Here is a 12,760-nt window from a genome sequence, read left to right as displayed (position 1 = left end):
ACAGTAAAATCATGGAAGATAGGCTTGTTTGAAGAAATAGTTAATTTCCACTTAGCTCTGATTTTAGCTAGTTCATAAAACAAATTTTAGAAATAATAACTTCATAGCACTTGTCAACTTGGCAGATACTTGGTTTTCACAGTGGAAGTAAGATATTTGGCAATCACTAATTGGTTGTATACTGTCCTTTAAAAATCATTTATAAAATTATATTTTTATCCTTACTATGGGTCATTTCCTCAAAAGCAAGACTGTATTATGAGGAGATCTATCAGCTATACAGGACAGGATGGAAATTTGGTCCAACTTTCCCCAGCAATTGATTACATCTGCTATGTAGCAGTGTGCAATTGTAGTCATTGCAAAATTATTTGCTCAGTTAATTCCATTGATTTCCTTTTTATTTCAGACTTCATAAAACATAAGGTCACATTTTCAAGTGAAAGGTTATATTTTTTGGTGATGCAATCAAGTTGCAATAAACTTATTTTATCTTTATGAAGAAATCTTTGACTTTGAGGTCATTATCATTAAGAAAACCTACATAGGAAAGTAGGTTCTAATGCTGTTTTTTTGCCCTTTATAATGCATATTGATGTAACATATATTTCCTGTCATGTGCACACATTCATGTAAAATATATCCCCTCCTGCTTATTGCTCATAGGTAAATAATATTTTTAGCCCAGTCTGTGTAATATTGATGGTATAATTTTCTCTTCACACAGAAAGCAAAGAAAGGTATCAGAAACTTAATAATAAGACTATCTTTGACTTCATATAACAATTTACTTCCTCTGTGTAGAGAGAAGAGCAATCTTGATAATGTTCAGTTGAGTTCTTGCAAAGACAAAAAAAAGGGACTTAAATGTCATGGCATCAAAGACTTAGGCAGTTCCACATTTGCAGGATTGCAGACATGACTAAGAAAATCTCTTCTCAGGGGTTTTTATGGGAATGTGTTTGCTGCACAGAAAAAAAAAAATCAATAATTGATTACATCTGCTGTGTAGCAATATGCAACTGCGGCCACTGACTGCAGTACGATCTATACACAAGGAGGGAAACGCAGCAACTAGGTTTTGATGTATTTTGCCTGCTGTCCTGATTTAGGAAACATTTCTAAGCACACGGTTGTCTAGGAGGTTGTAGTAACTATCTAAAATTAATTTATTAATTTGTTAATGTTTTGTGTGAATAGACCTCAGTGTAATAGCCAAAAAGAGACTTCTAGTGTTTTACCAAAATCAGCACCTCACTAAGTCCAGTACACACAGGGAGAAATGAACATCCCCTTATTAAATGCACTCCATTCTGTGCTGTTTCTGTTTCTGCTCTTTGGACTCAGTGTGGTCCATTCAGTCTGTTTGGCTTCCGCATTAGCCACCTACTCCAGCTTTGAAGGCTTCTGAAGTGACTTGTAGGAACCCTCAGGGGCCTGGGAAGTACTGCTGGAAAGTCACTGAAATCTAAGATGCTGAGTCTTTTCAACTTTGAAAATTCTACGATTCTACATAAACCAAACAACCTCCCTAACTGAATCTTTCACTTTTCAGCCATCTATTCCATATCTCTTTTTTTATTCCGTATCTGATAGAGTCACCATCATCCCAAATATCTTGGCACCTGGCGTCTGTTAGTTGCCTAAATTTAAGTTTCCACCTATATGTTTTGGTGCCATAAAAAGATAATTCATATGCCTGAATCAGGTGTTCAATATGTTCTGATCAATTATTCATCAATTTAAGGCAGTAAATTGCTGACCACATAATGATGTAGCCCCAGAGTACAAATCCAAAGCAGTTGGAGCTAAAAAAACTATAAATGATATGTTTGGTTAATGGTAAATGGTTCCATCTTCAGAAGGGACATTCCTTTTGATCATGACCCAGCCTGAACATCACAGAAGGAGGGGATTTCTGACTAGAAACATAATTATTTCTCAAATATCTATCTTCATCATCATTGGGTAGAAAAAGCATCCAAATGTTGGACTGATGTGCTTTGGGAGCAATTTTTCTGTTTTCCTGTAGTGATCAAGATAAGCGTACATTGCAGTTATTTTGATCATTTAACAATCCATCATGACTGCTCTGAAGTCTTCCTGAGTCATTCTAAGCATGATCAGTTCAATACCTTGCATGGACAGCTGCAGAGTAAAGCTGCAATGGAAAGTAAAGCAGAAATGAAGACCCAGCTTCCTGGGCTACCCAGAGTTGCATGTAACTTACTAAGTGATGGTTACGTCAGTTACTACTTATTTTACTTTTTGAATTAGCAAAGTTGGTATCTTTGAGAATCTTGATAAAAATACTCCCTTGGATTAACATTAGTTCTTCAGTCAAATGGGCACTCACAAGCATTTTTATAGTTTTTCAAAGTATGGTTTTTGTTTTTAAAGTCCCATTGGCAAGATCCCTGGCATTAATCATATTTTTTAAATGTGTCCTCTGTATTTTTAATAAGATAATTTAGGCATTAAGAATTTTGACTAGCAAATATGCCATATGCTTTTCATTTATGACCTAAATAATAAAATTATAAGTGTAGGCTGTGCATTAAAAAATAATAATCTGAAGTAGGGAAGAATTGACTTGTTATTTGTGAGTCATTTAATGAGGTTTTCCCTATGCCATTGAGATTTGAATAAACATGCTTTTCATAAATATAAAAATTAGAGAAACCTTAGCTTTGCTGATTAGGATAATGTGTTATATAAATGATGGGGCTTTTTCTGTAACTTAAAAAAAGAAGCTGTCAACTTTAAAAATAAATTCTCAGCAGATTCATAAAAATCCAGAAAAATGGTTTCACAAATTTTTGTGGCATTCAGCATTTTTAAGGTAGTTCTCTCCTTCCTTGTCAAAAAGAAAAGCCAGAATGGCAAATAAATTTAAACTTGAACATATTAGTTTCCTTCTTTAGTCTTCTATGTAATATAAAGAAAAACTACCCAAATGCTAGCTTGCAGAAAATACAACAAAGTAAGAAGTCCCAATGCACCTGGCAGCTGTGCTTCTCAGGCCCACACAGCCTTCACGATCGCCTGCAATCTGGCCTGAACCTCCTTTTCCCCCTGGCTGCCCCTTTTCCACTTGCAGTTCAGACAAGCTGTGTGCTTTGCTGTTTCTGCAGAATGCCCTGTGATGGAATACCCCAGGTCTCTGTTACGTCCTTCATTCCCTCTCAGAGTTCTACCTGGCAGAAGGCCCAGTTAAACGCCTTCTCTCCCACAGGACTTTTCTAAATCCCCCTGTCTCTTCTCCATGTTTTAAACCTCCTGCGGCACCACACTCTACCTTACAAAGCAAGGGAGTGATCAGATCTCTTATTACCCAAACGAAACTACTCCCAACAATAAAAAGGATAAAGCAGAGAGAGAAAAATAGGGAAATTCACCAGATGGCCTATGCAGTATTATGAATTAAGACATGGGTAAGGGCGAGAAGAAGTGATTTGAGAGAAATAAGAGAGCAGTGACCAATAAATACAAGTGTGTCAGGGAAGAGAGGTCGTCAGAGATGCCCAGGGGGTCTAGTCTGTGTGACGGAACAGATCAACCAAGAGAGGAAAACAGGAAGAGGAGACAGTTGGGAGGGAAAATTCAGTTTTAAATTGCCTGTGAGGTGCTTATGAGATGTCCAGCATCCATGTATAAAGAAGTATAGGAGGAAGTGAACATGAAGGATCCAAATCTCAGGAAAGAGAATCCAGGAGTCATTAGCATATTTTGTGAGTTGGACAAAGGAGAAAAACCGAACGGAATATAAGCCGAGGAAGAGGGGCCGTCAGAGAGGTCTGGAAATAGGCAAAAAAGAGAAGAACCAGAAAAGCAGAAACCACGATGAGAACACTTTAAACTAAGAGGGTGGGGAAGGTCGGCAGTATTAAAGAAGGGCTGAGGGAAGGCTGCTCTTTCAATAACCTCAGTGGTGGGGGGAAGACAGCATCAAGGGAGGCCAAACCAGGGTCACCACCTCCAGCACCTGCTTAGGTAGAAAGGCAGGAGATAATAAAGGGGGAATCACCTGTTGTATCTTGGATCTCCCCTACTTGACACATCTTGGTGTACCCTTCAGTCCAGTCTGTCCAGGACAGTGCATCAAGCAGCTGTGAATTAATTCAATGATGATTAATTCAAAGACTGCAGGGAACTGGGTATTGAGTCTGAAGGTGGGGCCGTGGTGTTTTGCTCATCTCTGCTTTGGAAAGAAATGCACGCAATGTTTAAATGTCCCCCACAAATCATTTGAAAGATGTCAGCCTTGTATGAAAATAACTTCATATTGGTGCTAAGGCTGTTCCTTGTTCTACTTTAAAAGAGCTAGAAAATGATAAGTTATCAGATTGCCAAATCTTGTGAAAGTTCAAAATGTACAAGTTGGGGGTTTTTTTCCTCAAGAAAGAGAGGTGGGAAAACATAACTTCTTGGCAACAGCTATATTGAAAAGCAATATTGCAGGATAAGTTTTTTGAAAAATAAACATGTTCAAGATGGAAACCTTGACCATGAGACCTAGCCTTACCAACTGATAAAAGTTGGATATGGTTGTAGATATGGTTTAAACAGAGTTGGAAAAACAAAAATATTTTTTAAAAGACTCAATGTGATTCATTCTTCTGTTTTCTATTGATCCATTATTTTGAAAATTTGCTTTAATTTTTATAATTAAGCAGCATTTGTCTTTAATGCTTCTACAATTAGGAAGCTGTTTTAAAAACGTGTCATTAACTGTCATTCAGAAACATTGATTATTTCTTAGTGGTATACCCAGATCTAAAGAGCAGGGTATCTAAATAGTACATGTGCTTGGAGTTCATGTGCTCAGCAAGTCAGTACTGAACACAGTACCGAAACTGTCATGTGTTAGTAGTAAGCTATGTTCAGTTCAGTAAAAGTGTATTGTATGAAGGTATGCTAATATACTGTCACCAAATTACTAAAGTATGTCTACCAGACCTGTTCTTCCTGCAGGGTGCATACTGATTCTGATATTGTTTTTTTTTTTTAACCAAGACACATGACTTCTCTGTAGGTGATTAATTATCCGAAATATGGCACTGAATGCCAGTATTCTGGAAGTTGCTCTATGTGACAGGTACCTGATCTGTCAAACAGACAGAATGTGCCATCTTTTTATTTTTTAGGTCCTCAGAAATTAGACAAACACTACTTTAAAAAAGAGAGAACATAGCATGTTCCCCTATACAATGTGTCATTGAGATTTGGAGAATTTTATAGCCTAATTTAGAGCTAAAGGAAGGAAACTTCAGAAATCTTCTTTTCCAAGTCCATTCTAGAGATAAAGTGATTGAAGACCAGAAAAATTAAGCCACTTTGCTAGGTTTTTCACTGAGCTGAAACTAGAAAATAGACTTCTGGGCTTCAGTGTTAATTCCATTGCCTTCAGAGAGACCAACATTCTCTCTTGCCAAGTGACTTATGCAGCATTTTCCTTTTGTCTTTTAAGCAGTGGTGGGAGATGTGGAAAAATATACTTGTATATGGACATGCTTAGCCTTTATATTTCTGTTCCCCAATCTAGAATTTTCATCTACTATTTCTAAGCTCTAACTGCACTCTTATCATAAACAGCAATCCAAAAGGAGAATTCCTCCCTATTCATGGTTCTCAGATTCTCCACCCAATGGGTAGAAAGTGAGGTTCAATTTTTACTTCCTGTAAAAAACACCATTCCCTAAACAAGTTAAAGACAGAGAGACAGGCAGGCAAGCAGAAAGATTGGGTTTTCAGAGTTCCTTATCTGTGGGAAGGAATCTAGGTCAGTGTGCAGTGGCCACCATCCTGGTCTGTAGCCCACAGTAGCCATGGTTGCCCTAGACCCTTCATCCACAGGTAATAAAAGCTGCATTTATTAAGCATTATTATGTGCCACGCACGTTGCTGAACACTCTCTATGCCTTCTCTCATCAACTTCCATGAGGTAGGTAGGTATTATGTGGGACTCAGAAGCACCAAAATAAAATTATCCTTTTCTCCCTTAAAAAATTGCACACAAATAAAAAATTGTATTTCCTCCAACAATAACTTCAGATTTCCATATGTTTTATGCAAATTTCATCCCACCACATGGGATGTATTTTTCCTGCTTTTTGTTGAGCCTCTGGTATGTAAAAAAATGCCGTACTCACCTATATGTAATTAGTTGCACTGATATTTAATTGAACCTAATTTGCAGCAGGAACATTTAATAACACATTTGTTCGTAAGATTTAGCCTTTTGCAGGAAACTTCGACTTAATAAAAATTCACATTTTATTTAGATTGTAGCAGAAGGTTTTGCTTTACTATCTCCTAGTTCTTCTACAATTGTTTTTCAAAAGTTGTTAGTGATGATAAGCAGGACTAACAAACATAGTATGTGGCTATCTTTGGTTGGTTTATTTTAAATTAACTTTTTTGATTACCTGTTAGGAAAAAGTGCTTTCCTAGGCATGTAAACTTTTTGTGCATTTATAGTTTATTACCTGGGAAAATGTAACCTAGAACAATGTCTAGCACACAGTAGACGTCCAGTAATTATTCAGACTGAAGAGATAGTATTGGGTACTCTGTTCAGTAGCTGAAGTTCAAGGGCAACAGGCTCTTTCTTGGTGATTCTAGTCACCTCTGTTTTGTTATATAACCCTGATTGTCTCCCAGCTTTACACTAAAATCTCTTCTACTTCTAGTATGCTGTCATTTTATTGAATGATTCTCTTTCATGATCACTTTCCCAAACTTCCCAATATGCATTCTGTCTCATTTTCTGCTTTTAAACTTGATGTTCTGGAGTTTCATGGATCAAGCATGTATTATATGCCTCCTATGTGTATTTTGGTGCACCCAGAAGCAAAGCTGAGAAAACCTGGTCCTTATATGGTTTATGTTCCAGTAGAATAACCAGTGTAAACCAATATAGTCGTATGGGGCTGCTGGATACAGGTTCTAATTAAAATGTGCATACAGCAGGAGCCCATCCTTTAGCAAGTTTCCCTAAACTGTCCCAAGCTCCAAGTTTTTGATACCCTCCTCACTGGGAGTAGGGACAGCATATCAAAATTTCCTATGGAAAATAATACCGAATTTAGAAGTTATCCAGTGATTCTCATCTGCTCTGCCCCCCCACCTCCTCCACTCCCCTCTCTCAATGAAGAGCAGCTAATGAACAAGGAACACACATAATACAAGGAAGCAGATGATTGGCCCGGCTTCACAGAGAAGGATTTTGAAAGACTCTGCTATCTAGTTTGGGGGTCGTTTTATATAAGGACTTAACATGTGCCAGACTTTATACTCAGTGCTGAGGATACTGTAATGAGCAAGACTTGTGCCTTTGTAGGGTTTATATAGGGAAGAAAAGAAAACATTATAGATGATTTCTGTGAGCCGTGCTGTGAGAGGGTAGTGAGTAATGAGCTCATATCCTGAGGGACCTCAACAAATCGGGGGCAGAGGGGTGGAGGACCGAGATAAGAATGTGAGCAACCATTCATTGCCCATCGCTGTGAAACTAAAAAGAAAGAGAACAGGAAAGAGCAAGTAGAGACAGACAAGAATTTTGACCAAAAAATGGTAGCTGTTGAAAGATTTCTATGTGAAGGGGTCACGTGCAGAGGATAAACTTACCAAATGAATATAGGCTTATTTAATTTAAAAGAATCCTAAGAGGTCAGGTTCTCCTCCCCTCTAACCAGAGGTCCCTAAGGAGCCCCTACAACACAATAGCTGTGTTAGTTGGTTGTAAAACATATTTAAGGTCAAGTTACATGAATTTAGGAAATCTGAGGCTCAAGGATGCAGAGCAATCTCTCCTCCAGCAAATCCAAAATAAAATTCACTAAATCCTCAGATGGAAATGCGTTCATGTGCTTTTATTCATACAGTAGAAATACCAACTTCACCTTATAACATATAGCAAGGAACTATCCATTTATTCATTTTGGTATTTGACAGCCATTGACAGAGTAGCACTAAGAGCTAGAAATATAAATAAATATGATGGTCTCTGCCCTCGAGGAGCCATAGCTGAAGGGAAGCAGACTGTCATAAATAGTGTAACAGCAGAGCTATGCACAGGGTAATACTGGCTGTGCTATCCAAATGTCCTGATAATGCAGAGAGTCCAATGTGTGACTCCCCCCTACTAGCGTTATCCAAAATAATATTTTGTGGTCATATTGATAAGGAGAAAGAAAAAACTTATCTGAGTTGAAAGAGTTACAAACAGATGACTTTTTCCCCAACCTAGGCCTCACTAATCTGCCTTTAATGTCCCTCTTTGCCTTCCTTTCTTTATTTTTCTTCTTTCATACTTCCTCACCCCCACAGGAAGCCAAACATTAAGGAAATGGTCTTTTGACAAACATCATTTAGTGGTGATCCTGGAGAGTCCGGGGCATGATGATTGCTTCTCTCCACTGAATGTAGAAGTACTCTCTGGCCTAACAGCATGACAGAAAGCACCCTCCATAGTTCTTTACAGCAGGGACAAAACAGATCATACAGTCTCCCTGAGAACAAAGTCTGTGTCTATACAACTTTGAATCTGCACAGTTCCTTCCTTTCACTTGTGAAGCAAGTTGATCCTTTTAGTGCCACGCCTTATGTCAAGTGCTGGGGATGCAAAGATGAATAAGACATGGCCCCTGGCTTCCAGGATATTGTTCCATAGTGGGATCAATAGACATGTAAAATATATAATTGAAGTACAGTGTGAAATTGCTATCATGGAAGTATGTACTCAAGGCTGTTGGAGTAATAAACTCTGCTTTAAGAAGTCGGGAAAGCTTCACAAAGAAGGGGGCATTTGAATTGGATCTTGAGGGATGAGTAGGAGCTGGCTGTCAATTATTTCACATGTAAATTAATATACTTTACTTTCTTTGCTGAACTCTTAGATTCTTGCTCACCTTCCTGGCAAGATCAAGCATTGCTTTTTTTTTGAAATTATGATATCACTTTTAATCATTAAAAAACATTTTCTTGGCTATACAGACTACCAATGTAAAAGGCTCATCACTTAATCCCTCTCTGGAGCAAAATGGTTAGATTAATAGACAATAGCATCAATGCTGCCAGAATACATATTGTCTGTGAGCAGAGTTACTTCCCAAAACAGTTGTTCTCAAACTTCTATGTGTATCAGAACCATCTGGAGAGCCCTCTAAAAATTCACGTGTTCAGATGTCACCATACAGAATCAGAATCTCAGAGAACAGGGAAAATAGAAGGTTGAGCCAGCGTCCTGGATGTTTCTGACTACAGGTAGACTATGGGCCATATTTTTCAAGTCTTTAGAATATTCAAAGAGCTGAGTATTAGATTTCTGGTATACCACTATCAATCCAAAACTCTGTGAGATTTATTTTTTAAAGGCATTGCTTTTTTTTAATGAAAGAAGCAAACAACTTCATTTTTCCTGCTTATCTATGCTATCTCTGGGAAATAAAAACATGAGCAAATTTGTAGCTAGAAACCAGAACTTGAAACTGGTGGAAGGGAGGAGGGGCTTTTAGTACATGGGCTCTGGGGCTGGGGGTAAACAGTGCGCCTTAGGAGTAGCCATCCTTCAATGATTCATCCTGTCATTTCTCTTCCTCTGTAGCCATCAGGTTTGGGCGGATGCCGCAGGCCGAGAAGGAGAAGCTGTTGGCGGAGATCTCCAGTGATATCGACCAGCTGAACCCAGAGTCGGCTGATCTCCGGGCCCTGGCAAAACATTTGTATGACTCATACATAAAGTCCTTCCCGCTGACCAAAGCGAAAGCGAGGGCGATCTTGACAGGAAAGACAACAGACAAATCAGTTAGTTCTCTTCTGCTGTCTTCATCTGGGGTGGCTGGGCTTGTCGTCTTATTGTTGTGTTTTCCTTTGAGCAACTAAATGTTACCATGTTGCACACACATACGCGGTGACCTGTCCAGCTGTTGGCTGTCACATATTGCAGGCTGCCTCCGAAACCCAGGAAAGGAAATGTTTTCAGATCAGATAGGTAAACATTATTTGGAAAAGAGAGAAAGTCCTTCAAGTTCTCCTAATAAGTCCTTTGAAAATAGTAAACAAATGTACAGGTCATCTTAACTTTATGGAAGGAACTCAGGGTTCCCTCATCCCACCACCCTCTCTCAGGGTCTTGGCATCAAAATAACTGGCCACAGCTCCATCTATTCATGCAGCCCTGCTTTTCTCTGGGAAGGGCCTGACCTAGGCTGAGAAACTGTGTTCAGTCCCATTACTGTACCATTTGGGATAACTACTAGCGTTACCTCTTACGAAGCTCTACATGGGGCACAAAAATACATTCTAGATATCCTATTACCTTTATTCTTGTAGTGTGCTATTGATTATTCCTGGGTAACTGGAAGCTCTGTCCTATTATTACATCTATAAATTTTATCTTCTAGGACACTGAGCTGCCAGGGCTACTCCAGTGAACATCTGTAGGCTCATTGATTACCACTGTGTAGAAAACCCAGAGTAGATTATGACTGCTCTCAAGTTTCCCAAAAAGCAGAACTCTTCCCAGATAGGAAGCTGAGAAAGTGACATGGAATCCTATTAAAACTAAACACAAGCACACCTGAATTCGAGTCCCACTTCAGCTTGCAGTGTGACCAGGGTCACATCTCTGTACCCCAGTTTTCATGAGCAGAGTCTCACTTTGATTGTAATGTCGGCAGCAGGCTCTTACAGAGAGCCACAGAGCACTTTCAGACGACACTTCGCAGCCCCTTGAAAGGCCTTTTATACTACTGTTTATTTTCAGGTGAACACCTCCAGGGGAGGTGTGCAATTACCTGATAGGTAAGGGTGACTTTTCCCCACTCCATGGTATTTTGGGGAATATTTCATTATTCTTTAATGTATTTTGATGACTATCTCAAGATGTTATTTTTTTCTTTCGGCTAAACCATAAGAGCAGAATCAGCTAATAGAACAAGTAAACTCCTGCGGGATATTGCTGTGTAAAGAGCCAGATGCCAGAAGGGACAATGAGGTTTCTGACTGTAAGAGAAGTCACGCACACCTTAACAGTATTGTACCTGTATCTAGTTCTCCCCAGGTTCAGAAAATCTTGCATGTTCAATACGTTTGAGATACACAACCATTATTATCCTCTTTTTAAAGATGAGGAAACTGAAGCCCAGAGAGGTTAAGCATTTTGCCCTGAAATCACAGTTAGCATGTGGAAGAGTCAGGACTGTGGTGCAAGCCTTCTGACTTCTTGGTCAATGCATTCTGAACGTGCTAGTCCCCCCTAAAAGCCAGGTCGCCCTAGACCCTAAGAAAGTTTCACTTTGGGAAAACATTCCGAGTTATGATTTATCAATTTGTAAGACAGCAAGGATTTTCCAGCTTATTCTGCTATCTCAATAAATTCATGGTCAGGCAACTTTTCTTAGGATACCTTAATCCTCCCCAGTTATAGTGTCTAGGACTATGGTCGTGCACAGAGCAGAGTCAGTGTATTCATTAAATGAAAATGTCAGAACATAATAAAAGCATTTGAAGACTTCCACATAACTGAGTTGACTAAGGAAAATAAACTGTTCATTTAAAGGGGAATAAAAGGAAAACTGGAGTTACACGGCTAAGAAGGGCTAACAATTTATGGCAGACTACAACAACAGCTTGCTGAGAGCCAGGGTGGGATAGGGAGCTGGAGGCTGGGAGACCCAGGCCGGGGAAAGGAGTGGAGGCTGGGAAAGAGCCCCCAGAGCAAACTGTTTACTCCACAGTTTTGCATCAGGCCATTTAGTTTCCAGGAACTGCTTTCTAACCTTCTCTTTATCTCCCAATCCAGACCTACAATCCATGCTGGAAATCCTATCAATTTAATAGTACCTGGAAGATAAGAGGAAGGCATTTTTAAAAACATTTTTGCCCAGTAGTCAAGAATTTAAATTTGCATGACCAGCAGCCAACATACCCTTCTGTGTGTTACTGAAGGGCACAGAGCCCTCTCCACCATAAATCATTCTAAAACCTCATTCCACTGGGCCCTTTGGCTCTAAATCTTTGAGTTAAAAATAAGATAATTGTAGGCACTTTATGAGATAAACAGGTATTAAGCCATTTTTAAAGAAAAGGGCTGCAAAATGCTTGATTATAGTCTCCTCAGAGGCCAAATGTTTGTCATTTTTCCCCCTATAGTAACTAAGATTGTGCTTTGCCCATAATATTTACTCAGAGTCTGTTTGCCTAATTGAATTAAAAACTGTTGCCTATGCCCTTTGAAATTCTGGACTGTCAACAGAGGGCCTCTACTAACCCAATATTTGCTCACCAACCTGTACATCATTAATAATCTGGATGAAGGCAGAATTGCCTCTTGTTAGAGTCTGGAAAGGAAAGAACGCCTGGGCCAAGTTAAAATAATCCATTCCCTGATTGCACAAAACTGAAATAGAATTGTTTGGCACTCTCTTTTCTCCTTATCTTGCAATATCAAATCAAGCACCAATGGAAAGACATAGTTCAGAGAGGAATACAGGAGAGAAGGGGAAAAAAAACCCAAAATGTGATTTCCAGTGAGACTAGAGATTTGTTCTTTATCTTATGTGGTCATGTTATTCATTTGATTAGCATCTCTCTCAGGGGTGTTTGTTATCTCTTGGCCAGGACTTATGAAAGTTAAGATTTGCATTGATAGGAAAAGCTTTGCAGAAGTATGGACTCTTGAGGGTGGAGGACGTGAACAAGTGGCCGTGTCCCTTCATACGCTCTGCTTGAGACTGATGCCATGAGCGTTGGTCCA

At 39.1% G+C, this 12,760-nt stretch overlaps 1 protein-coding gene across 6 annotated transcripts in view; it reads left to right on the top strand.

Annotated features, from left to right (window-relative positions):
• PPARG (peroxisome proliferator activated receptor gamma) overlaps positions 1–12,760 on the top strand; it is a 119,359-nt gene that overhangs the window by 84,353 nt on the left and 22,246 nt on the right. For 5 of the 6 annotated variants that reach the window (XM_036911388.2, XM_036911391.2, XM_036911390.2 and 2 more), the window contains one exon: positions 9,608–9,807. The exons of the other annotated variant lie outside the window; for it this stretch is intronic. In XM_036911388.2, the coding sequence (XP_036767283.1) occupies positions 9,608–9,807 (200 nt within the window). The remainder of the gene's footprint in view (positions 1–9,607; positions 9,808–12,760) is intronic. 6 annotated transcript variants of the gene reach the window in all.

The sequence above is a fragment of the Manis pentadactyla genome, chromosome 1 (assembly GCF_030020395.1).
Source record: "Manis pentadactyla isolate mManPen7 chromosome 1, mManPen7.hap1, whole genome shotgun sequence".
Taxonomy (NCBI): Eukaryota; Metazoa; Chordata; class Mammalia; order Pholidota; family Manidae; genus Manis; species Manis pentadactyla.
This window is presented reverse-complemented; position numbering and strand designations above follow the sequence as displayed.